This window comes from Neomonachus schauinslandi, chromosome 7, assembly GCF_002201575.2.
Source record: "Neomonachus schauinslandi chromosome 7, ASM220157v2, whole genome shotgun sequence".
Lineage (NCBI taxonomy): Eukaryota > Metazoa > Chordata > Mammalia > Carnivora > Phocidae > Neomonachus > Neomonachus schauinslandi.
In genome coordinates, this window is record NC_058409.1 from 24,195,862 (window position 1) to 24,222,651 (window position 26,790).

General features: G+C 37.5%; 1 protein-coding gene across 2 annotated transcripts in view; it reads left to right on the plus strand.

The window, feature by feature from the left end:
- RAD50 (RAD50 double strand break repair protein) overlaps positions 1-26,790 on the plus strand; it is an 84,084-nt gene that overhangs the window by 36,393 nt on the left and 20,901 nt on the right. Inside the window, exons 8-21 of one of the 2 annotated variants that reach the window (XM_021701731.1) lie at positions 1,140-1,333; positions 2,189-2,395; positions 4,187-4,369; positions 4,886-5,043; positions 7,944-8,119; positions 8,626-8,863; positions 13,926-14,115; positions 14,738-14,864; positions 15,277-15,470; positions 17,207-17,317; positions 18,151-18,243; positions 18,318-18,431; positions 24,514-24,641; positions 26,541-26,765. In XM_021701731.1, the coding sequence (XP_021557406.1) occupies positions 1,140-1,333; positions 2,189-2,395; positions 4,187-4,369; positions 4,886-5,043; positions 7,944-8,119; positions 8,626-8,863; positions 13,926-14,115; positions 14,738-14,864; positions 15,277-15,470; positions 17,207-17,317; positions 18,151-18,243; positions 18,318-18,431; positions 24,514-24,641; positions 26,541-26,765 (2,338 nt within the window). The remainder of the gene's footprint in view (positions 1-1,139; positions 1,334-2,188; positions 2,396-4,186; positions 4,370-4,885; positions 5,044-7,943; positions 8,120-8,625; positions 8,864-13,925; positions 14,116-14,737; positions 14,865-15,276; positions 15,471-17,206; positions 17,318-18,150; positions 18,244-18,317; positions 18,432-24,513; positions 24,642-26,540; positions 26,766-26,790) is intronic. The other variant, XM_044916653.1, reaches the window with a different exon arrangement.

Consider the following 26,790-nt stretch of genomic DNA (forward strand, 5'->3'; position numbering starts at 1 on the left):
GTGGAGGTATGAACTAACACAGTTGATTATATTATATAGAACTTAATATGCACAAATAGATAAAAGTAACACTGGGGAAATCTGAATAAAACTGATGGATTGTATCAGTGTCAGTATCCTGACTATGAAATTATACTGTAGTATTGCAAAATATTACTAAAGGAAGCACTGTTTTTTTACTCACAACAATTCTGACACCAGATGTGTGCGTTTTTCCACACCAGGCAATTCTCTAATTCTTGGAAGAGAGAATTCAGTTCTGACACTAATTGTCTGGAGTCAGTGCTTTCCCTGTGGAGTCCCACAAGACTGCCTACCCAGTTCAGATTCCAGTTGCAAGTCCTAAGTTGTCTGTCACCTACACTTCTGATCTCTGATCAATTGGCTATAAATCAGGAGTTCCCCACAAACCCTTTCTGAGGTTCAATAATTTGCTACCATGATTCATAGAACTTAGGGAACCTTTTTACCAGTTTATTATAAAGGATACCACTCAGGAACAGTCAAATGGAAGAGATGCATAGTGCAAGGTATGGGGAAGAGGTCTTCAGCTTCCACGCCTTCCATCTGCATCACTCACACATGAAACCAGCACCTTGATGTGTTCACCAACCTGAAAGCTCTCTGAATGCTGTTGTTCATCGTTCTTATGGAAGTTCCATTATATAGGCATGGTTGAATAAATCATTAGCCATTGGTGATTGAACCCAATCTTCAGCTGCTCTGTAGAGTTGAGGAGGTGGTTACTGAAAGTTCCTACTCTCTAATCACATAGTTTGTTCCTTTGACTACCAGCTCCCATCCTCTTAAGAGTCACCTCATTAGAATAAACTCAAGTATGGCTGAAAAGGACTTAGAATGAGTAACAAAAGATGCTCTTTTCACCTGTATCACTCAGAAATTCTAAGAGTTTTGGGTGCTTTGTGCCAGGAACCAAGGACAAAGACCAAATACATATTTCTTATTATGTCACAAAACCACAGTTAACCAGTGGGGGAAACTGGCAAAGGTTATAAGAGATTCTGCTGTGGGTGTTTGTTGTTTTTTTTTTTTTTAAATAGCTGCTTATGAATGTACAGTTTTTTTAATTTAAAAATAATCACTTGAAAATTGAATTATTATGGTTGTGTTTTTTAAAGGTCGTCTGCAGCTACAAGCGGATCGCCATCAAGAACATATCCGAGCGAGAGATTCATTAATTCAGTCTTTGGCAACACAGCTAGAATTAGATGGCTTTGAGCGTGGACCATTCAATGAAAGACATATTAAAAATTTTCACAAACTTGTGAGAGAGAGGCAAGAAAGGGAAGCAGAAATTGCCAGCCAGCTGATGGTAAATACTGCTATATTCTTTTGTTGGTATCAGATTCTCTAGTTACATTGTTTTAATTTTAGGGTGGACCTCATATTGTCAAAATTTTGGGTTAGTGTTAGGATAGAATCTTTACGAGATAGAAAAAAACCTCATGGAAGCAATTTGTCTGAAGTTTTTAAGGATAAAAATATGAAGAAAATACAGGTTACATTTTAAATCTGATTTTAAGTTGCATTTCTTTTTTCTTTTTTCCCAGTTTTACTGAGAAATAATTTAACAGGTACCACTCTGTTTAAGGCATATGGCACGAGTATTGTGAAATGATTACCACAGTAGGTTCAGCTAATACCCATTTCCTCATATATATATATATATATACAATAAAAGAAAAGAAAATATATTTACCTTGTAATGAGAACTTTCAGGATGTACTTCCTTAATAACTTTCCTATGTCATATGGCAGTGTTAGCAGTAGTCATCATAGTGTACATTATATCTGTAGTACTAATAACTGGAAATTTGAACCTTTTGACCACCTTCCTTCAATTCTCCCTCCTCCCACCTTCCGCCTCTGGTGACCACAAGTCTGATCTCTTTTTCTTTGAGTTTGTTTGTTCTTTGGGTTTGTTTTGTTTTTGGATTCCACATATAAGTGAGATCATATAGTATTTGTCTTCCAAAATTTCTTTTTAAAGGTAATCATAAAAAGTTTGCTCATAGTTAATAATGATTATCTCTGGGTGATGGTCATTGCATTTTTTTGTACTTTCCTATATTTTCCTTAGTGTGCATGTGTTAATTTTGCATTCAGGAAACTTTATTAGTAAATTGTTCAGTGAAAAAAATTGTTAATGCTCATTCTTCTCATGTAGAATGACTTTACAGAAAAAGAGACTCTGAAACAAAAACAGATAGATGAGATAAGGGATAAGAAAACTGGACTGGGAAGAATAATTGAGCTAAAATCAGAAATCCTAACTAAGAAGCAGAATGAGCTGAGAAATGTGAAGTATGAATTACAGCAGTTGGAAGGATCTTCGGACAGGATTCTTGAACTGGACCAGGAGCTCTCAAAAGCTGTAAGATATTATTTGAGTAATCTAATAATTTTAAAGTGTAAGACGTTTAGAATCTTATATTCTGAAGTATATTATCTGTTGCTAATCTTAAGATTATGGCATTTCAATAAAAACATCAACCTTGTCTGTGAATCTCAAACAAAATGAAAATGTGAATATTATAATCATACCAACTCCTTGATTCTGGAACTGGTGGATTGAAAATTAGAATCACGTAGGAAGCTTTTAAAAAAGACTTAGGGGGCGCCTGGGTGGCTCAGTCGTTAAGCGTCTGCCTTCGGCTCAGGTCATGATCCCAGGGTCCTGGGATCGAGCCCCGCATTGGGCACAGGAAGCCTGCTTCTCCCCCTCCCACTCTCCCTGCTTGTGTTCCCTCTCTCGTTGTGTCTCTCTCTGTCAAATAAATAAAATCTTAAAAAAAAATAAAAATAAAAAAGACTTAGACTTGGGCGCCTGGGTGGCTCAGATGGTTAAGCGTCTGCCTTCAGCTCAGGTCATGATCCCAGGGTCCTGGGATCGAGTCCCGAGTCGGGTTCCCTGCTTCTTGGGAGCCTGCTTCTCCCCCTGCCTCTCTCTCTCTGTCTCTCTCTGTCTCTCATGAATAAATAAATAAAATCTTTTTAAAAAAAAGACTTAGGGGCGCCTGGGTGGCTCAGTCGTTAAGCGTCTGCCTTCGGCTCAGGTCATGATCTCAGGGTCCTGGGATCGAGCTCCGCATCGGGCTCCCTGCTCAGCGGGAAGCCTGCTTCTCCTTCTCCCACTCCCCCTGCTTGTGTTCCTTCTCTCGCTTTGTCTCTCTCTGTCAAATAAATAAATAAAATCTTAAAAAAAAAAAAGACTTGGGGCACTTGGGTGGCTCAGTTGGTTAAGCGTCTGCCTTCAGCTCAGGTCATGTTCCCAGAGTCCTGGGTTTGAGCCCTGCATCGGGCTCCCTGCTCAGTGGGGAGTCTGCCTCTCCCTTTGCCCTCACCCCACTCAGTCCGTGTTCTCTCTAGAGTGGGGAATAGAAATGCGTGTTCCAGACAAAACCAGGTGATTGTTATGAGTACCTTGGTTAAGAACCACTTACCTAAGTTAAAAAAAACAAGTATTTTCACTCTAGGTTCCACACATTGTAGATTTTATATGACTCTTGCCATGTTACCACTTTTTGTTCGATAGAAATTTTCTTAGACCATCTATTTTCACGAATTTCCAAATTCTCTTCCTCGTTTCTAATCTGTCCCCTTCCTTCATATCTCTGCCACCAAGTAGGCATCCTAAAATTTGGCAGATCTCTCTCTCAGAACCCATCTTGGTAATTTAAGTAAACATTTCTCTTTGCTCTGTAACTTAGCATCTAGCATACATTTTTGTCAGTTTAGCAGTTTGTCACAATATTGCCTTGTGATGGGAAAGCACTGGTCAGAGATCACATCGCACTATTTTATGGGTTCTACATGCCTGGCAATGTAGTGAATTTCCAGGGATCCTTGATAAATACTTAAATACCAACTAAAGAGTTACTAAACTGTATACTTAGATGTGTTTTTCTCAGTTTTACACTACATTCTGAGTTTTCCCTCCTGTTTCACCTTCCCAGATTTGTTTACTAATTCTCTACCATTATAACCTAGTAAGATAACTTTATAAGATTTTCCTTAAAAATCTTATTTCTTAAATGCTTTTCTCTTCTTGGATAAGAGCAAACAGTAATATCTTGATCATTCTGAGGAGTAGTTGATTTCTAATACATTTTGTCATAGTTTTAACACAAAACATATAAACTTGTATGTTTGAATTATTAATAAGGAACGTGAGCTAAGCAAGGCTGAGAAAAACAGCAATGTAGAAGCTCTAAAAACAGAAGTAATAAGTCTTCAAAATGAGAAAGCAGACCTAGACAGGACCCTGCGTAAGTTGGACCAGGAGATGGAACAGTTAAACCATCATACAACAACACGCACCCAGATGGAGATGCTGACCAAAGACAAAGTACGACCTTTCTTTGTGTTTTAATTATACTTTCTGGTATTTAAAATAATTTACATTTGTAATAGATGCACTACGAAATATTTAAGTGGTGTTGGCATTATATTTTAGGAGTTAAGTGAGCTTAATACTCTATAAGACTTTGGAGCTTAAAAACCTGTTTTCTAATTACAAAAAATAATACAGAAGTATATATACACATGCCCATTGCTATTAATATTTATCATATACAGAAGTTTTAATTTTTATTATTGTCAGACTTGTTACTTTTTTCTCTTATGGCACAGAAAGGCAATTCCCACTGTGAGACTTCTGAAATTTTGCATTTTCTTCTTTCATTTTCATGGTTTTATTTTTTTAAGCCTAGAATTGTAGTCTAGAATTTATTTTTGTTAATAGCTGGCTTAGTTGGTAGAGCATGTAATTCTGGATCTCAGAGTTGTGAATTCAAATTTATTTTTGTTCTTGATACAATATGGAGATCTTGGACTTTATTTAAAAAAATTTTTTTTTCTATAGGCTGACAAAGATGAACAAATCAGAAAAATAAAATCTCGACACAGTGATGAATTAACTTCATTGTTAGGATATTTTCCCAACAAAAAACAGCTTGAAGACTGGCTTCATAGTAAATCAAAAGAAATTAATCAGACCAGGGACAGACTTGCCAAATTGAAGTAAGTAATTGTCACATTTGGAGATGTACTACAGATCTCTTGGAGATGTACTACAGATTCTCATTTTTCATTGCTTGAATTGCTTTATTATTTATTGTTATAAAGTGGTATGTCCTATGTTAATTGACTTTGGTTCTGCTATATTTTATCAGTCAAGTAAAGTGATGACATTAATTTGGGCCTTTTGTTCCTTGAAAGTTTGCAGAACTTAGAGGATTAAAATTCTCCTTTATAAAAAGTGAGGCCTGACACTATAAAACTCTTAGAAGAAAATTTAGGGGGAAGGCTTCATTATATTGAAATTGATAAATATTTTCTTGGACCTGACACCAAAAGCACAGGCAGCAAAAGCAAAAATAGATAAATGGGACTACGTCAAACTTAAGAACTTCTACAAAGCAAGGAAACAACTGGGAAAAGGCAACTGACGGAATGGGAGAAAATATTCAAACCACTTATCTAATAAGTGATTATTATTTAGGGTATGTAAATAACTCCTAAAATTAATAACACAAAAACAAATAATTGGATTTAAAAATGGGCAAAGAACTTGAATAGTCATTTCTCCAGAGACCGTATACAAATGGCCAGTGAGCAAATGAAAAAGTGCCTAATTCATCAGGGAAATGCAGATGAAAACCACAATGATATATCACTTCACACCAGTTTAGGATGGCTACTACCAAAAACAAAAAAAACCAAAATAACAAATATTGGTGAGGATGTTGAGAAATTGGAACCTTTGTACATTGTTAGTAGGAGTATGAAATGGTACAGCTGATAGAGAAAATAGAGAATCTTCAAAAAAATTAAAAAGAGAATTACCAGATGATCCAGCTGTTCCATTTCTGAGTATATATTCAAAAGCATTGAAAACATGATCTTGAAGAGATTTTTGCAAATCCATGTTCATTATAGCATTATTCTCAGTAGCCAGATGAATGGATAAAGATTCAGTGTGTGTTTGTGTATAATGATACTACTCAGCTTTAAAAAAGGAAATCCTGGGGGCGTCTGGCTGGCTCAGTTGAGCATGTGACTCTTGCTCTCCAGATTGTGAGTTCAAGCCCCACGATGAGTGTAAAGCTTACCCAAGGGTGGGGGTGGGCAGGAAATCCTGTCCTGCTACAACTTGGATGAACCTTGAGGATATTGTTGCTAAGTAAAATAAGCTAGTTACAAAAGGACAAATACTGTGTGATTCCACTTACATGAGGTACCCAAAGTAGTCAAACTCTTGAAAACAGAAAGTAGAAAGATGATTGCCAGGAAGTGGGAGAGCGGGGGAAGGGGAATGGTTATTCAATGGTTACAGAGTTTCAGTTTTACAAGATGTAAAAGCTTTAGAGATATGTAGCACAGCCATGTGTATATAGTTAACACTACTGCACTGTACACCTAAAAAATGGTTAAGATGGTAAATTTTATATAATGTTTGGTTTTTGCCACAATAAAGACGTGATCACGTTTTTTAATGTCACTTTGGTGGTTGGTAAAAGAGTCAAAAATTCTGTACAGATATTTGAGGAAGGTAGTGGATCTGGCTTTGGCCATGTTTCATTTGTTTCTTAGGGAAATGTGTCTTAGGGAATAGGTTATTGGAGTTTGAAGTTCAAGAGATTGGAAGTTGTTGCTTTGTAAGTAATAATTAGAGTCATTCGTATAGGCCGTATCACCTTAAAGGGGTTATGCGAAGGGAAGAAAAACGGTTATAGTCAGATGCCTGGGAAACAGCAGCGTTTACTGTTGGTAAGCAACGCAAGAGGAGCAAGTGAAGGAAACTAGAATTCAGGGAGCTAGGGTGAGAGCCAAACCGGAGTAGTTCTTGAAACCTTGAGTAAATAGACCTTCAAGGAGGGGGTCAGCAGTGTTAGGTGCTGATAGTGATGTTGATGAGCATGGCTCAGTGGCTAGGATGGTCAAAGCATCACCTATATTGTTATTTCTTTTTGCCTTATTTTTACTGTGATTCTCAAAATGGGAAGTATCAAGATGTAGCACACATGCACTCATAACATTCATCTGAAACAAGTTTCTCAAAATAGCATGTGTCCTAATTATGCTCAGTCTGCTCCAATGTATTTTATTCTTTTTAATTTTTTTTAAGATTGTGAATATGATCTATTATATTGATTACATGGCTTTCCCAGTGCATCATAACCTGCAAACCCTGATCTGTGTTGGTGTGAAGGTTGGCTACGATGATATTTAAGAGTTGGAATGGAGAGGGACACCTGGGTGGCTCAGTCGTTAAGCGTCTGCCTTCAGCTCAGGTCATGATCCCAGGGTCCTGGGATGGAGCCCCGCACCGGGCTCCCTGCTCTGCGGGAAACCTACTTCTCCTTCTCCCGCTCCCCCTGCTTGTGTTCCCTCTCTCGCTGTGTCTCTTTCTGTCAAGTAAATAAATAAAATCTTAAAAAAAAATAAAGTTGGAATAGAGATGAATTGTATTAGTGAGCAAAGTCTTTGATGAATGAGAGGGAATGGATGATGACGTAAGTAGATGACAGCAACAAGGAAGGGATAAAGGAGAAGTTCTTACAGGAGTGAAGGGAAGTGATACTGTGAAAGGGTCCAAAGGGAATCAGGTGAATGTTCTTTTCTCTTCTCTCTCTCTCCAGTATGTCCCACAAGCATATTCTTGCTGAGGTTCCTAACCTAAGATCTAAGACCATGAACCCCCAGGAATCACACAGGCCCATGACCAGGTTTAGAAAGTGATCAGTGTCCAGGATGGAGTTCAGGCAGAAGTGGACTGTTACCTTGACTTCTAAAAAAAGTACTTAGCCACAGCAAACCTTTGTAATATTTATTGGCAGAATTTGTTTTGTATCTACCTACTCAAACTTTTCAAACTCATTTCTCATGTAGTAAAATTGTAATCCATATTCTTATTTTAGCAAAGAACTAGCTTCAGCTGAGCAAAATAAAAATCATATAAATAATGAACTAAAAAGGAAAGAAGAGCAGTTGTCCAGTTATGAAGACAAGCTGTTTGATGTTTGTGGTAGCCAGGATTTTGAAAGTGATTTAGACAGGCTTAAAGAAGAAATTGAAAAATCCTCAAAACAGCGAGGTAAGTTACCTTCTTTATATTATCAAGGTGCTTTGACACTTGAATTTTCACTCATCAGTAGCTAAATAAGGATGGGAGATTTAAAAATTTGGTTCTGGAGGCAAAGGGCTTAAGTTTCAATCCCAGTTCTACAGCTTAATGGTTTTGTGACTTTGGGCAAATTATCAAATGATTCCTTTACTTCAGATTCATCTCAGGACATAATTACCTACCACTTAGGGTGTTAAGAGTAAATGAGATTATAGGTATAAAGCTCTTAGAACAATTTCTGGTACACAGTATGCTCCCAAAATTTTGTTACACTTTTTGTGTGTTACCAGAATGTAATTTATACAAATCTGAATGTATTGTGCCCTTTCAAAGAATATGTAAATATGAGAGGATTTTTATTACTTTCATAATATGTTTATAAATGATCCTATATATATGGAAAATGATAGAACCATAATGACAAAACTGTATTTTATCTTTTTCTCACTGGTAATACATTTATTTTCTTAAAATAGCCATGCTGGCTGGAGCCACAGCAGTATACTCCCAATTCATTACTCAGCTAACAGATGAAAACCAATCATGTTGCCCTGTCTGTCAGAGGGTTTTTCAGACAGAAGCTGAATTACAGGAAGTCATCAGTGATTTGCAGTCTAAGCTGCGGCTTGCTCCAGATAAACTGAAGTCAACAGAATCTGAACTAAAGAAAAAAGAAAAACGGCGTGACGAAATGCTGGGACTTGTCCCCGTGAGGTGAGAGTAGGGATTACTGGTACTGTACATGAACAGCGGCAATGTAAAAGGTGCCCCTCTAGTCCCTGGCATGTGGTGGGTGTTCAGTAATGGGTTGAATGAATAAAAGTTCAAGTCAAGATTCTGAGCCAGTGTGCCCCATCTCGTGTTCTTTATAAGACAAAGCAATTATTAGGGTCCCTGGGTGGCTCAGTCAGTTAGGTGTCTGCCTTCAGCTCAGGTCCTGGTCCCAGGGTCCTGGGATTGAGCCCCACATCGGGCTCCCTGCTCAGCGGGGAGTCTGCTTCTCCCTCTCCTTCTGCCCCTTTCCTCTGCTTGTGTTTGCTCTCTCTCAAGTTAGTAAAAATCTTTAAAAAAAAAATTATTTAAAAGTAAACAAACTTCTTAAACTAGTCACAGGGTAGTTATAATCTTTACTATTTTCTGTGTGTGCGTGTGTGTGTGTGTGCACGCGTGTGTGTTAATATAATTCCTGAGACTTGGCTTGAGGGCAGAAATTTTGACAGATTGAGAACTGTTTGCTGTTCTGTCACTTTCTAAATTCAAAAGAATTAAAAGTACTAAAAACCTCCCCCAACAGATGAATTTTAAACTCTATTTTTATGTCTTTTCTGCTTTCAAAAAGAATGAATCATCATGATTTCTCTTATTTTTCTCTCACTTATTCAAGAAGTCCAAATGATGGTCTGTTTATAAATAAAATCGTCAGAAAGTATATGATGATGCCTTGGGGTCTTCCACAACATAGATCATAAAGCTAGTCACAGAGACCAGTATGACATAATCTTCAAGGAGCTGATGGTCTGAGTAAGGAGACAAGCTCTCAGAATTGAATATTTAGAAAGCTGGGCCTAATAAAGTTCTTAATTGGCTCAGACAAATACATTAGTTAAGAGGAGAGAAGCCAGTTGACTACAGAATGAGAATAAGATTTTGAGACCATAATAGGAGGGGAATGTGAAGCATAGGGAAGTTGGTTCGACTCCGTTAACAATGTAGAGAGAAATGAGAGCACTCTGTGTAAAAGGAAGGGGAGTCTGAGCTGTGCTGCAACAGAAAGGTGATCTAAAGTCGGAGGAACCATTTGGGGAGATGGATTCCCATAAGTTGGGAAGATAGGGCTATGTTATGTTCAGGCCTAGTTACAACTCTCACTGACAGGGGATTTAATGGAAAACGTGTTTTAAGAAATTAATCTTATGTTAATATATTGAATGGTTAAGACTGAGACAACTCTGGAAGCAGAAAAGCCAGGAGGGTATGTTGTCTAGAAAACTGTGAAGAGGAATTTCAGGAAGAGTCTACAAAGATATGCTTTGTGATAGCCAGCCTCCAAGATGATGCCCAGTGATCCCTGCCTCCTGGTATTCATGCTCCTGTATAGTCTTCTCGCATGTTCCAAGACTGGTCTATGAAACTGGTAAGTTATGACAGAAGTGATAGCAAGATTAGGTTCTGTAAGGCACTACGGCTGCCTGCTCTCCTTTTCTAATCGGATGTGGGTGAAGCCAGCTGCCACGTGAGCCACCCTGTGAAGGGCCCCACTTGACAAGGAACTGAGGCCTTCAACCACATGAGTGAGTACCATTTGGAAACTGATAATGCAGTTGCAGTCAGACGTTCACTGCGGTCATCTCGAGTCTCTCCTAGGCTCAGTGTTCAGGGTGGCTCACTGAAATGATTTGCAGTGACACTGTTGGCTGGGAGCCCAGCTGGGGCTGTCGAACACGGTACCTTAGCATGGCCTGCATGTGTGTCTTGGGCTTTTGATAGCATAGTGGTTGGATTTCCAAATGAAGGATCCTAAGAGCAAGAAGTCCAAAAGACAGGCAGTAGAAGCTGCTAGTATCCGAAGGCATAGGCCCAGAAACTGGCATTGTTACTTCTGCTATTGTCTGTTGGTCAGAGGAGTCCTGGAGCTTGCCAGGATTCAGTGAGAGGACACAGACTCCACCTCTCATTGGGAGGAGTGTCAAAGTATTTGTGGCTAACTTTAATCCATACAGTACCCTGGGATCTGGAGTGGCACCTACATGCCATCCTGGTCACCACACACAAAGTAAGGTAACCTGAAGCTATAAAAATAAGTGTGTAGTCGGACAGGTAAATCAGTGCCTTGGAAAAAAATACAGCAGGATAAGGAAGTAGAGAATTAACTGAGGGTTGGTGAGAGGGGAATTGCTATGAAGGTGGCATTTGAGTATAGGCCTGAGAGAAGGAAGGGAGCTAGCCATGCATTTGTCCAGGAGAAGAGTGTTCCAGGCAGTACAGAATCCCTGAGGCCAGAGGGAAAAGTGGTTGAAGGTGAGCTCAAAGAGCTAGTGAGGAGCCACATCTGGCTTACCCTCTCTGAGGAAAATATTTTCATTTATTTATTTGTTTTTAAGAATTCATTTATTTATTTGACAGAGACACAGCGAGAGAGGGAACACAAGCAGGGGGAGTAGGAGAGGGAGAAGCAGGCTTCCTGCGGAGCAGGGAGCCCGATGCTGGGCTCGATCCCAGGACCCCGGGATCACGACCTGAGCCAAAGGCGGCAGATGCTTAATGACAGAGCCACCCAGGCGCCTGAAAATATTTTCATTTAAAGGCCAAAGTTCATCAACACTTAATGTAAGACTACCATTGTGAATGAAATCTCAGATTAAAATATACCTGTTTATCATTTTGCTTATTAGTACTGAGTCACTGAGTCAGGTTTATTATAACATTTCAGTTAAATAAAAACTCAGTATTTTTCTCCGTTTCTTTGAAAGATTTTTTCAACCAACCATATTTTTGTTGGTTTCTTTTACATAAAATCCCCTTGGAAAGGGAATGCTGTCACAAAAACAGATGAACTGAGTTTGTGAAAATTTTACAAAACAAAATAGAATCCTAATAGATCTCAATAACCCCTTCTTTTGGGAAACATCTTCACTCTTTCTTATACTTATTTTAGCATTTAGCATCTTAGGTAATCGTCAGAAAAGAAGGCACCAAAACCCCAGACCACACTGATAAGAGGTTATTTAAAAGTGTACATGTGAAAATGTAAAAATAGGGTTAAAATTGAATGGATACCTATAATTCTCCACAAAGATGTCCCCATTCAAGTGAATGCTTGACTGTCATTAGGCTGTCCCAGCTATGTCACTTTTTAGGCACTGGGAACATACTTTAAGACCAACTGGGCTATGACCACAGGGTTCAGGAAGTAATGTGGGTATGAAACTATTCATAATCTGTATACCTTCATAATTTACTCAGGAAATTTTTTCATCTCAGTGGCATAACAAACTAGGTCTTCTCTCACCCCAGATCAGTTCAGGTTGGCATTTCTTGGTCATAGTGTGGACTTTTTAAAAAATCGTTAAGTAGTAGCAGTATGCAAGAGCTAACCCTTGAGTTTCTGGTTTTTCCTTTGACTCCATTAGAAATTAATTTATTGTACTAATTTATAATTAAGAATTTAGAATTTTTCAGAAATCAGGTTGATAGCTTTTTTTTTTTAAGATTAAATACAAGTTTTATTGTTTCAGAGGTGTCAACAAAAATAGGGAGCCAGTACCTGCCACAGGAATTGTAATCCATTCACAGTAGTAGCAGCAATAAACTGGTTAGCAGCTTTTTTTACTATAAACCCATGTAGCATTTGGCTGAGTGGTCTCCTTCCTTCCTTTCCATTATTTGTTTTAACTTTTTATTTTGAAATAATTTTAGACTTACAGAAAAATTACAAAAAGAGTACAGAGAATCCACCTATACCCTTCACCTCACTTTTCTTGATGTTCACAATTTATATAACCATAAATAAGTTATCAAAATCAAGAAATTAACATTTGTGTGTCTCTGTTAACTACAAAGCATATTAAAATTTCAGCAGTCTTTCCATTAATGTTTTTCTGTTTCAGGACCCAACCCAGGATCCCACATGGCATCTAGTTGTTATTTCTCCTTAGGTTCCTGCAGTCTTCAGCTCTTCAGAGTCTTTGTCTTTCATGATCTTGACACTTCTGATCAGTATAGTCAGTTAATTTATAGAAAATCTCTCAGTTTGGCAAACATCACAGTAATACAGTAGTCCCTCTTATCTGTGCTTTCCATCTCTATTGTTTCTGGTACCTGAGGTCAACTGTGGTCCAGAAGCAGATGATCCTCCTGACCTGTCATTATGTTAACAGTAGCCCAACTTGAAGTCACAAGGCCTACATCATTGTCCTCACTTCTTATCATCAAATAGGCGTTTTATCATATAACATTACCTTAAGAGGGAGGGAGGCCTCGTACAGTACAAAAGATATTTTTTAAAATTTTATTTATTTCAGAGAGAGAGTGGGCACACTTGAGTGAGGGTAGGGGCAGAGGGAGAGAATCTCAAGCAGACTCCCCACTGGCGCAGACCCTGACTCAGGGTTCGATCCCATGACCCATGAGATCATGACCTGAACCGAAATCACCAGTCGGACACGGCACCAACTAAGCCAGTCAGGTGCCCCTGTACAATAAGATGTTGTGAGAGAGACCATATTCACATAACTTTTATTACAGTATATTGTCATTGTTTAATTATTAGTATTGTTAATCTCTGTGCCTAATTTATAAACTCTATCACAGATATGCCTATAGGAAAAAACGGTATATGTAAGGTTTGGTACTATCCATGATTCCAAGCATCCACTGGCTGTCTTGGAATATATCCCCTGGGGATCGGCGTGGCAGCGGGGAGACTATTGTAATTATTGTAAGCAGGATCTACCATTGGATACTGAAATCAGTGGGCAAAAGTTTGAGGAGAAGCAAGATACTGACCTAGTCCCAATATATTTCTCCTAAGATCATTATTAATTATAAAGACAAAAAGAGTAACTTTATAGTGGATAAAACTGGCTGACACCATGTTAACCAAGTGAGTAAGATTAACATCTCCAGTAATAAAATATAATGACATCATGTGCCCATTGATATGATGCCCTGAGAAGGATACAATCACTTATGATACTCTTGCCAAAAATGCATAACCTCCGTTTCATGATAAGAAAACATTAGAGAGCTTATTTTTAATTGTGTGTTCTCTGTTTAGGCAAAGCATAATTGATTTGAAGGAGAAGGAAATACCAGAATTAAGAAACAAACTGCAGAATGTCAATAGAGACATACAGCGCTTAAAGAATGACATAGAGGAACAGGAAACACTCTTGGGCACAATAATGCCTGAAGAAGAAAGTGCTAAAGTCTGCCTGACGGATGTTACAATTATGGAGAGGTTCCAGGTAAGTTTATTATACTTGAAGGCCAAATAAAACTTGTTTCATGGTGGTTTGAATGTGAAATGTGCGAGTGTTAAAAACAGATAGTATACAGGTATGGGTTGAGTTTAGAGTTCCCGGTCCTGAATTGCAGATAATCTGAGGGGAGTACTGCTTAGTTTATGTTTCTGGGTTTGGATTGTTTATTCATAAATACGAGAATTAAGAAATGTCCTGTTTGTTTTCATTTTTAGTTGGTTTCCTTTTGTTTATATATTTAAATTATTAAAATTCATTTTATTCTTTTAAACTTTGTTAAAATTAAATCTGAAATCAGTTATAAATTCAGATTTTAAAATAATAGTTTTTAAAGATACTGAATAATGATAATGTAGTAAGTTTGTTAAAGGAAATAACTTTGGGGCGCCTGGGTGGCTCAGTTGGTTGGGCGACTGCCTTCGGCTCAGGTCATGATCCTGGAGTCCCTGGATTGAGTCCCGCATCGGGCTCCCTGCTCGGCGGGGAGTCTGCTTCTCCCTCTGACCCTCCCCCCTCTCATGTGCTCTCTCTCATTCTCTCTCTCTCAAATAAATAAATAAAATCTTTAAAAAAAAAAAAGAGGAAATAACTTTGTTTTATTCTTAAGATGGAACTTAAAGATGTTGAAAGAAAAATTGCACAACAAGCAGCTAAACTGCAAGGACTAGATTTGGATAGAACTGTTCAACAAGTAAACCAGGAAAAACAAGAAAAGCAACACAAATTAGATACAGGTAATATAGTCTGTTTCTTCATGTACCCATAAAGACTTCAACATCCCAGCATATGCTTTTTATCATAAATTTTATATCTGTTATGTGGACAAGGAACTGTCTTTCTTCCAGTTCATAGTATATTCACCCTCTTTTCTCAAAGCCTCACTTGTTTCCTTGCTTTGCACAAAAGATTTGGAACGATGGGAGATTTTGAATGATGGATATCTGATGAGCTCTACTTTTTCTTAGTCATAACTACCCTATGGTCCATGGGTGGCCAGGAGGGGTTCTGTAGCACTTTTCTTGCAGTGGGTGGGACCCATGGAAGCTGAGCCTTTGTGAATTCCATAGAGCTATAAAAATGGAAGCTAGCTGTCCGTAGTATTTTCTGTATCCTTACTTTAGTCACTGTGTGAATGTTTTTGTGTAGTTTCCAGTAAGATGGAATTGAATCGTAAGCTTATACAGGACCAGCAGGAACAGATTCAACACCTAAAAAGTACAACAAATGAACTTAAATCAGAGAAACTTCAGATATCTACTAATTTACAACGTCGTCAGCAGCTAGAGGAGCAGACTGTGGAATTATCCACTGAAGTTCAGTCCTTATTCAGAGAGATAAAGGTAAGAAGATTCATACAAAACTGTTTGTTTTGTTTTGTTTTAATTAAATGGGCTCCGTGCTCAACATGGGCTTGAACTTAACGACCCTGAGATCATGTGTCTCATGCTCTACTGACTGAGTCAGCCAGGAGCCCCACATACCTGTTTTTTAAATTAGTTCAAATATGTGAAATGCTCTTTATTGGTGTAGTGACTAAAACTATGGTTATTGTGAGGATTAAATAAAAAATAGTATAATTTTTTTTTGTGCTTCCTGTGTTGACCAAACTTGTACTAATAGGTAAAGGGTCCGAGAAGATTTTGGCTGTAATAAGGAAGAATTGGCTGCCTGGTTAATTAGTGAACTTCCTGTTACTGGGGGTGGTCAGGTGACTGGTTAACTACCTATAAGGAGTCCTGTTTATTTGGGATATTGGTCTTACCTGCAGATCCTGTATCCATGGAAGATACTGCCTCTCAGTCTTAGCACTTTTTCTGTTTGATTCCAGGTGTAGTCTCAGAATCCTTCCCACTGTAGTAAGCAGGCTTTGAGTTACTACATGGAATGGAAACCATTTGGCATCCCTCATCTAGATTAATCACATCTAAGACCAAATCAAATTTTTGAACAGTTTTAGAAATAACAGTCTTACCTAGCTTTTCATCATTACAAACATTCAGTGAGCACTAAGTATATTACTGAATCTGTCATTAATTACTGTAAATGTTACAGAAGTATTTAGAGTATGATATAAAATAGTAGTATCTTACATTTGTATAATTTGTTTTACTCTTTATGAAGCCCTTGGACATTAAACAGTTCAGTGTCTCAGTAACCCTGTTGAGGTAGGTGATTTAGTCCCCTTTTTATAAAAAAGAGATTGAGACAGATGCTTCATGTCTTAGCCAAGGTCATGCAGCTAGTAGGAGGCAGGGTTTATTTTCAGGTAGCTCTTCAATGTCTATTACATTTGACTTCCTACCACACCATACCTCTTCTCAATATGAATACAAAAATACATCTACCCTGAAGTAATACTAAGGAATTGTTTCTTCTTTTATGGGTTCGTTAAATAATCATTATCTTAGCTTGAGTATCATTGTTTTCTACAGTGGTAATCGTGTAATTATGCTATAGAGATGTTATAAGGCTGAACAATGTAGACTCCTGATTAGTAAAATAGTTTGTCACTTCAAAGCCCCTTTCCTTCCAAAATAGGTGTGGACACACCAACATCAATGTACCAATATGTTTTTATACCATAAAATATGTACTTAGCCCTTAGCAAACTAAGCTTAAGGACAAAAGTGTCCTGTATCAAAAGTCATATTCCCGTCTGTAAAAGAGAGGCCTGAACTGAACCTCTTCTTTGGTCACACAGAGCTGACGTGTGCCCCTACAAACTCATAAAAACTTATACCTGAAGCCACATGCTCATATAATTGGGGGCACATGGCCTGGCTTAGGAACCAAGTTAGTGGTGATGCCGTATAACATAGAGGTTAAGAGAAAGACTCTGGAGTTGGACAGGATTTGGATACCGGATCCTTCATTTACTACTGGCTGTTGTGACCCCAAATAAACTAGTCTGAAATAGGGATGAAAATAATGGTAGGGCTCCTCATAGGGTTGTTGGAAAAAGCAGATGAGTTAATTTTTAAAGCCTGACACATAGAAAGTGCTTTTATTATGACTATAAAATCTGACACCTGAAATAAGATAATGGAATATAAGGCACTATGTTTTGTATTTTTAGGATGCTAAAGAGCAGTTAAGCCCTTTGGAAACAACACTGGAGAAGTTCCAGCAGGAAAAAGAAGAATTAATCAACAAAAAAAATAAAAGCAACAAAATAGCCCAGGATAAAGTAAGATTTCATTTATATTTTTATTATCAAATACATATATTAAACTTAATGTTCAGAGAACCATGTTGGACACTAGTATTTCATATGAAATTAAAAACATGGTAAGGTAAATAGTATTTGCAGACTTGTGACATATTAGACATTAAAAATTCTTGTTAGAATAAAGATTAATTGCAACAACGTGATGGAACTAGAGGGTATTATGCTAAGCGAAATAAGTCAATCAGAGAAAGACAATTATCATATGATCTCAATATGTGGGATTTAAGAAACAAGGCAGAGGATCGTAGGGACAGAGAGGAAAAAATGAAACAAGACGAAACCAGAAGGGAGACAAACCATAAGAGACTCTTAATCTCAGGAAACAAACTGAGGGTTGTTGGAGTGGAGGGTCGGAGGGATGGGGTGGGGTGGCTGGGTGATGGACATTGGGGAGGGTATGTGCTATGGTGAGTGCTGTGAACTATGTAAGACTGATGAATCTCAGATCTGTACCCATGAAACAAATAATACGTTATATGTTAACTTAAACAATTAATTGTTTTTTTAAAAAAAGAATAAAGATTAAAATTATTTTGCTTCTTAATCTAAAATAGAAGTTGAGAAGAGAGACTATTTAATCTGGTCCCATAGATGATACAGGGAATTTCTCAGATTATAAAATTTGGTGGTGTTGGAAAGTGGAACCCAAGGCTCCAACTTCCAAGCCACTGTTCCACTGTGCTTGCCTATTAAGTTTTTGTTACCTTGATAAGTATTTCCTTGGCTATAAATCTTCTTAAATGCCCTGGTCCCAACCAGTGTATAAACATTAGAATTATATTTTCCCACAGATGAATGATATCAAAGAAAAGGTTAAAAATATTCATGGTTATATGAAAGACATTGAGAATTATATTCAAGATGGGAAAGATGACTATAAGAAGGTAATTTAAAATTTAAAATTATTTATTTGTTTATACTTTTATTTCTTGTGCTTAAAGAATATTCTTTTTTGTAGCAAAAAGAAAATGAACTTAATAAAGTAATAGCTCAACTAAGTGAATGCGAGAGACACAAAGAAAATATAAATAAAGAAATGGGAATCATGAGACAAGATATTGATACACAGAAGGTAGGTCTTTTTTGCTAGTGGCTTATGATATCATACCAATAACATTCTTCTGTTTATGTTTTAATTTCTACTTTTGTTTTCAATAGATCCGTTGAGTAGAAATGCACACAGTAGAGAAAAGCAATTCTAATAACATAGCCTTTTCTTCCTTTTTTCCAATATTATTTTTAATAAAAGACCCATTTGGTAAAAGTATAAACATAAAAGGTTTTATTTATTTATTTAGTTTAGAGAGAGCGTGAGCAGGGTAGAGGAGGAACAGAGAGGGGGAGAGAGAATCTTAAGCAGGCTCCATGTCCAGCATGGAGCCCAGTGCAGGGCTTGAGCTCATGCACCTGAGATTATGACCTGAGCCAAAACCAAGAGTCAGACACTTAACTGACTGAGCCACCCAGGCACCCCAAAGCTAATTTTAAATATAAATATTTAAACAAAGAGAGTTTAAATTAAAATTCTCTCTCCCCTTCTGCCTATTCTCAGCTCACTCCTAGATGTCATTACTGTTAACAGTTTTTTGTTTGTTCTTAAAGAAGTTTCTTACTCATATCAGCAGGTAGATAGATCAATAATATATCTGTGTGTATGTGTATATTTACTTTTATGTATGAGATCATACTATTCATATTCTGCACCTTGCTTTTTTCACTTAATGCAATTTGATCTTATATATCAAGTCAACTCACAGATCCACCATGTTTTTTTTTTTTAATAATTTTGTATACTTAAGAGTTCATGACTTTTTTTTTAAGATTTTATTGATTTATTTGACAGAGCACAGGCAGGGGGAGCAGTAGAGGGAGAGGGAGAAGAAGGCTCTCCGCTGAGCAGGGAGCCTGATGCGGGGCTTGATCCCAGGACCCTTGGATCATGACCTGAGCTGAAGACAGATGCTTAACTGACTGAACCACCTAGGCACCCCCACCATATTCTTTTTAATGATCACGAAATACTCCGTTTTGTGGGTGTGCCACAAGTTGATCACTTTTTTCTTACTGCAGATGGTGGCAATGAATATCCTACATATATTTCTATTTTTTTCTCACTTTCTTTTCTTTCTTAATGTAAGATAAATTCACACAAAACAAGGATGGAAGTATAATAATCATAAAAGTTGTAAGTAAGATATCTATATATTTCCAGTCATTTTTCCGTTGATTCCTATATCATTTTCCCTATTAAGGAAATTAATTTCTACCATTATAATTAAAATCACATTGAGAAATTATCTTCATCATTCCTTTACACCATTTCTCTATTCCTGCTGTTATTAACAAAATTTGCTATATGAACACTTTAATCATTTGGTCATAAATGCTGATTTAAAATCTGTTTGAAGATTAGCCATATCAGCTGTCTGCAGGGCCCCTGGCCATAGTGCCAGGTATTTCAAATATATGAATATTAGAAGTAAATTTCTGCCATCTAGGGGTGCCTGGCTGGCTCAGTTGGTGGAGCATGTGGGTCTTGAGCTCGGGGTTGTGAGTTCAAGCCCCATGATGGGTGTAGAGATTATTTACAAATAAAAAAATCTTTTTTTTTTTAAGATTTTTATTTATTTATTTTAACATTTATTTGAGAGAGAGAGAGTGCACATGAGTGGGAGGGGCAGAGGGAGAGAAGATCTCAAGCAGACTCCGCAATGAGCGTGGAGCCCACTGCAGGGCTCAATCTCATGACCCTGAGGTCACGCTTGACCTGAGCCGAAATCATGAGTCAGACATTTAACCGACTGTGCCACCCAGGCACCCCAAGTTCTTTTTTTTTTTTTTTTTAAGTTATCTCTACACCCAACATGGGGCTCAAACTCATAATCCTGAGATTAAGAGTCACCTGCTCCACTGACTGAGCCAGCCAGGTGCCCCTAAAAAATAAAATCTTAAAAAAAAGAAAAAAATCTCTGCCATCTAATAAATGCTGAGTGACTGTAAATTTATGATGGCATGTATAACGAGATAGTTATTCCTCACTTATATGTGGGTTGCCTATTTAAAATCACAGTCTGTAAATCATTAATGTCTCTCCATGTATAAACATACACAGAGATCATTAAGATTGACCCATCTGTGACCCTTTACTAGTTGATGGTCTAAACTTCGTGGATCTGAATGTATTAGTTTACTTTTGTAATCTGCCTTGTTCTAGAAATTATTTAATAAGTTGTATACATAGAGCAATGCCAAATAACATTTTAATTTAGTGGGAAAATGAGACAATATGAAAATAAGGATAAGAAGGTAAAACCAGGAGAGTAGTAAGTATATAAAATGTAGCCCATGAAATGTGACACACTTGCCAAGGATTCTAGTAGTCACATGAAGATAGGAAGTCACAATTAGTTAAGATTTACATTGTCTCAGAGCTGAAAGGAAACCAGTTACGCATATTAAAGACCAGAGAAAAATGTTTCCTGTAGACATTCTTGGAAAGGAGGACACTGTATAGGTTAATAACACTATGTCTTTAACAAACTTTATGGGGCTTTTTCTTTTCTTTTTCTTCTTTCCCCCCCCCCCCACAGTGTGTTTCAGCATCTTTTTTTTATCTTCCCTTACTGAGGGTCTTCAGCAGGTCGTGTGATTGAAGCCTAAAATAAATGTTGGAGTGTTTTAGGGAGCAGAGGTTAGCTAGAGGTACCCATCAGAATCACCTGGGTTTACCACTCCTAGGTATACAACCAAGAAAATTTTAAACATGTTCACATAAAAACTTGTACAAGAGTATTCATAGCAGCATTATTCACATTAGTTAAAATATGGAAACAACCCATATGGTTATCAACTGATGAATGGATCAGTGTGGTATATCCATTATGTATTAGGTTCTCCAGAGCAACAGAACCCAACAGGATATATACACATACACAAATTTATATAAAGAAGTTTATTATAAGGAACTGGCTCACATGATTATGGAGGCTGAGCATTCCTGGGATCTGTAGTTGGCAAGATGGAGACTCAGGGGATCTGATGGTGTAGTTCTAGTCTGAGTTTCAAGGTCTGAGAACTAGGAGACCGAGCTTTCAGTTCAAGTCCAAAGGCAGGAAAAGACGACTGTTCAGCTCCTACATTCAGGCAGGAGCAGTTACCTTTTACTCGGTGTTTTTGTTCTATTCGGGTTGCCGTCAGTTGATATGAGGCTCACCCACATTAGGGAGGGCAGCCTGTTTTAGTCATTCTCCCAAATCAGATGTTAATTTTATTCAGAAATACCCTCCAGGACACACACAGAATAATGTTCAACCAAATGTCTGGGCACGTTGTGGCCCATCTGAGTTGACGTGTAAGATTAACCATCACATCGTAAAAGGGAATATTATACAGCCATGAAAAGGAATGAAATAGTAATATATACTACAACATGGCTAAACCTTGAAAACATGCTACGTGATGAAAGAATCCAATCACAAATGACCACATACTGTATGATTCGATTTATATGAAATGTGAATATCCAAAGGGACAAAAAGCAAATTAGTGTTGCCAGGGGTTAAGGGAAGGAGAGAGAAAGGGAATAGATTGACTGCTAATGTGTACTTGGTTTGTTTTGGGGGTGTTAAATGTTCTGGGATCAGTGGTGATGGTTGCACAACCTGTGAATATACTAACCTCTGAATTACACACTTTAAAATGGTGAACTTTATGGTATATGAATTACTTCTCAATTAAAATCACCTGGGCTATTAAAAATATGCATGTTTATGTCTCCATTACAGGCCAATAAGTCAGAATCTCTGGGGCAAGGGCAGAAGCAACTATGCCTTGTTAAAGTTCCCCAGGGGTTCTGATGTAACAGTCACTGAGCCAGAGCATTGCAGAACTTTCAGGCCATCCTCTGTAATTAATGGCATTTTTCCCAGCTAGACTTCGTAGATCTTGAACTGCAGTCAATTCAGTGTGCTATTCCATCAGTTACCTAGAATGCAGCTAATTTTTAGGTTTGCTTTAGGTACCCCACTGCATACGTTAACTGTCATCTGAGCTAAATATTTTGAGCCTAACAGTACCTTCTTTACATGCTTGAGCTCTACTAAATTTAGTCCACAGAATAAGAAATTTGGAAGTTAAATAATCTCCTTCATTTTTTAGATGAAAGGAACTGGAGGTGACCTGCCTTGCCTGAGGTCACAAAAGTAGTGAGTAACAGAAGTAGAACTTGACCTAACATTGCCAGATTGCTAGTATTACATACAGAAAAACAATTCTGTTGTATTTTAATTGTATCTGGCTTTCTTTCTTCTTTCTCTGATACTTTGTATTTTGTAGACTATGATTGGAATTCTCACTGCTTAAAATACAAGGACAGATTTGATCCAAAAAGCATTTCACTATCAATTACTGAGCTAGGCACTGTGTTGATTACTTTACACACAGGCTCACTCATTTAATCTTCACATCAGCATTATATGACAGGTGGTATTATCATCACCATTTATACAAGTAAACAGGCTCAGAATTTAAGCTAATTTGCCCAAAGTCATCAAATTTGAAAGTTGTAATGCTGGGCGCCTGGGTGGCTCAGTTGGTTAAGTGACTGCCTTGGGCTCAGGTCATGATCCTGGAGTCCCGGGATCAAGTCCCACGTCGGGCTCCCTGCTCGGCAGGGAGTCTGCTTCTCCCTCTGACCCTCCCCCCTCTCATGTACTCGCTCTCTCTCATTCTCTCTCTCTCAAATAAATAAATAAAATCTTAAAAAAAAAAAAAGAAAGAAAGTTGTAATGCTGAGATTTAAGCCTAAGTGTACCTAACTTAAAACCCTGTGCTGTTTAACTACTGTGCTGTGTACTGTCTTTCAAAATTATCGTTAAGAGCAACTAGAAGCTGACCAAAAAAAGAAAGAAAGAAATGCCTAGTTTCTGTGCCTAATAAGGAGGAAGTCCAAGTGTGGTCTCCTAGGGAAGACTTTCTGAGAGTGACAACAGCTGCAGTGATACAGTAGGTTGCCTGGCAAGAAAAGGACATTTCCAACCATACCATTTCCGTTACTTTTAGCTGCCTATAGGAATGCCCTTTAATAGATGTGTTGCATGTATTTGTGTTACTATTTGCAGGAAAACTGAAAGTGACCTTAATGACAGCTTAAAAACAAAAACAAAAACACCTCAAAATGGTGATGCATAGATGGGCAAGATTAAGCGTGTGACAGAAGTGCTTGGCTTCCCTTCTTCTGACCCACCTCCCAAATCCTTACTCCTTAGTAAGTCCTGTGCCGTTTCTGGTGGCAGCAAGATTCTGCCAAAGATCTTCCCCTCCCTCCCACTTCCCATAACACTGGGTTTATTTCAGTTGGAAGGGTTATTACAGGAGGGTCCTAGCCTCCTCTTTGAGAAGTCTGGACTCTGAACTTGGGACGAGTTTTCTGTATTCAGACTTTTATGAGCCAAATCTATTTCTGCGGGTAATTATTTTTTCTACATTCCGAAGAGTCAGCTTATAAACTGTTTCCTATTTGGTTCTTGACAACATAGTTCATAATCACCAGGAAGGTTACTGAAATAATTCTGTTGGTGTTGCTGCTGCTGCATGATTGGGTCTCTTTTAAGGACAGACCTACTCAGAACCAGTCAACTTCTTATATTTTCAATTCAGTTCAGTGCCCAGGGAAAGTGTCATCAGGTACGTAGATATGTACTATCTTTGTGAAACTTCTGCCTTGTGACTATCATTTGTCAACTTGTCAACTTGAAGGTAAAGATCTTATCTAACATACCTAACAGTATCTCAGCCTTGGCACATGTTAAGAGATAAATACAACTAGGAAAAAAAAGGTGAGTTGAGACTTTGATAGTCTGTTGCTCTCTTATGACCTTTTACATAAGGTAAGCTTTATTGTGGGGTTCCTATGCAAGATGATCCCAATGGGGTATAGCCTTTAGTTATATTCTTTTATTTCATCATTTAAATACCTGTTTTGTGCATTTATGAGCTGTCCAGATTATTCCAAGCCTCACCCTGGCTTCTCCCTCTTTTGAGTTTAACCTGATTCTGAGTGAAGGCAGAATCAGTACTACCTTTCAGCAATTGTGTATTATGAATCACATGTTGGTAACTTGATTATTTTTGTTAACCAATTTAATATTATTTAGATACAAGAGAGATGGCTACAGGATAACCTTACTTTAAGAAAAAGAAATGAGGAACTAAAAGAAGTTGAAGAAGAACGAAAACAGCATTTGAAGGAAATGGGTCAAATGCAGGTTTTACAAATGAAGAAGTATGTTTTTAAAAGCAGTCTTTAGTTTAAATAAAGTCTTTTTACTGAATTGTGAAGAATATTCAATACGTATTTTTAAAAAAGAGTTTTAGCATAAATGTCCCTTGAGACTTACAGGAAGGTGGACAGAGTTTTTATTTAACCATATGTCATGCTTTACGAATTGAATTACTGAAGAAGTGATAGAGAATTTGTAGTCCTACTGCATTGATGGGCAGGATTAAATACGCAAAGTCCCAGATTTCTGCTAACCTGCTTCACAAGATAATGGTATCAAGCGTAAAGAGCACATATGGCCTGTGGACCAAGCCTGTGTCCCAGCTCATACAATTTCTAATACTGCCAGTGGACTTATTGCCAAAGTGATCTGTCATTGGAGACCCATTGTAGATGGTCCCAGTCGTAATTGCAGGCCAACCAGAGCTGCTTTTTTTTTTTTTTGTAGGTTAGTCTGTTGCTTCTTTCATCTAGTTTTCTTGATACTTACTTTAGTTGCTACCTTTCTGCTACAGCAGAAATGATTTTGTTCTTGCCTTGTGTGCCTTAGAGTTGCCTTAGGAATTCTCTAAGGAACTGGTCGATGCTAAGGCACTAGACTGGTATAAAAGGCTGTACTAGCCAAATAGATTTTTGAACCACCGTAGCTAAATATAGGCCATTCGTTCAGCCACTTCTTACAGATTTTTCATTTGTTTTCTTGACTTGACTTTAAATCTGAATCAAAGAATGCCTAAGTTTTTTTAAAGGATGTTGTAATGAAATTTTAATTTACTTTATAAAACCTAACAAATGGTTTAATCTTATGTTATTGTAAGTACTCTTGGTTTAGCTGTTTAAAAATATCTTTCATATATTGAAGAAATCAGACTTTATAACTGAAAGAGCTCTTCATCTTCAGTCTCATTTCTAAAGCATTAGGACATTGAGATCCAGAAAAAAATCCACAGGAAGTTATGACAAAAGCCTGGAATGTGACCTAGATATCCTAGCTGCCAAGCCTCAGCTCTTTAACATTGTAATGTTAGTGCTCTCAGTGGGAAGTTGAAAGAGTGAAGCTTCTAGAAGATACAATTGAAACAACTTATTCTTTGCTACTGAAGACCAAAACCAGATATTTTTAAATTTCTTCTATGTTTGGTACATAACAATGATTTTTTATATTCATTCAGACTACTAAGTACAACTCCTCTTTTCCAAATCTGCCTTCAACTAGAATGCAACAGAAATGTCAGCAAAACAGATAATAAGGCCAGTTCTGTATGGATATCCATAAACTGCGGAGCATTGCTTAATAAGAGGGTGCTTAATAAGTAATTGTTAAATGAATAAGATTCTTAAAGCACACAAATCTGTATTATCTCCCTAGTTACCAGAAAAGTTTGTGTATTTTACTTTTTTTGGTCATTATTATGCTTATACTTGTGCAAGTGAAATTTTGTTTTCGTAGAGTACAAACCTTTACTAACTATTAACACAGAAACTAGCAGTTTGAGATGAAATTGTATTTTGTCTTTGATGTATTGTGAACAGAATGATGACACCTATTACTCAGTAACTTCTCAGCATTGGTAATTGTGCATTCTCAGTTCACAATCAGAATTTTGTGAATTTGTAATTTAATCATCAAGAGTACTTTTTTTAGGTTAGTGTCTAAAAGTGAGAACCACCTTGCTCAGTGTTCATGTGTTATGAGAGTTCCTAGTTCAGCACACAGAAATCAGCTGTTCACAAATCTGGATGCTTCAGAGATTTGGGAAGCAAGAAATTTTTCTTTAGTACTAAAGCCTTAAATAAAAAGCAAGGAGAGACTTACTGTATATCTAGAGAGATCTGGGCTTTTCCACTTCAGGCTGCTAAAAGCTAAAAATGGTCCTTAATTGTCATGTTTACCTTTTATAGTGAACATCAGAAGTTGGAAGAAAAAATAGACAGTATAAAAAGAAATCACAGTTTGGCAATAGGGCGACAGAAGGGCTATGAGGAAGAAATTATTCATTTTAAGAGAGAACTTCGAGAACCTCAATTTCGGGATGCGGAGGAAAAGTACAGGGAAATGATGATTGTTATGAGAACAACAGAGCTTGTGAACAAGGATCTGGACATTTATTATAAGACCCTTGATCAGTAAGTATTGGACTGGGGATTTGGT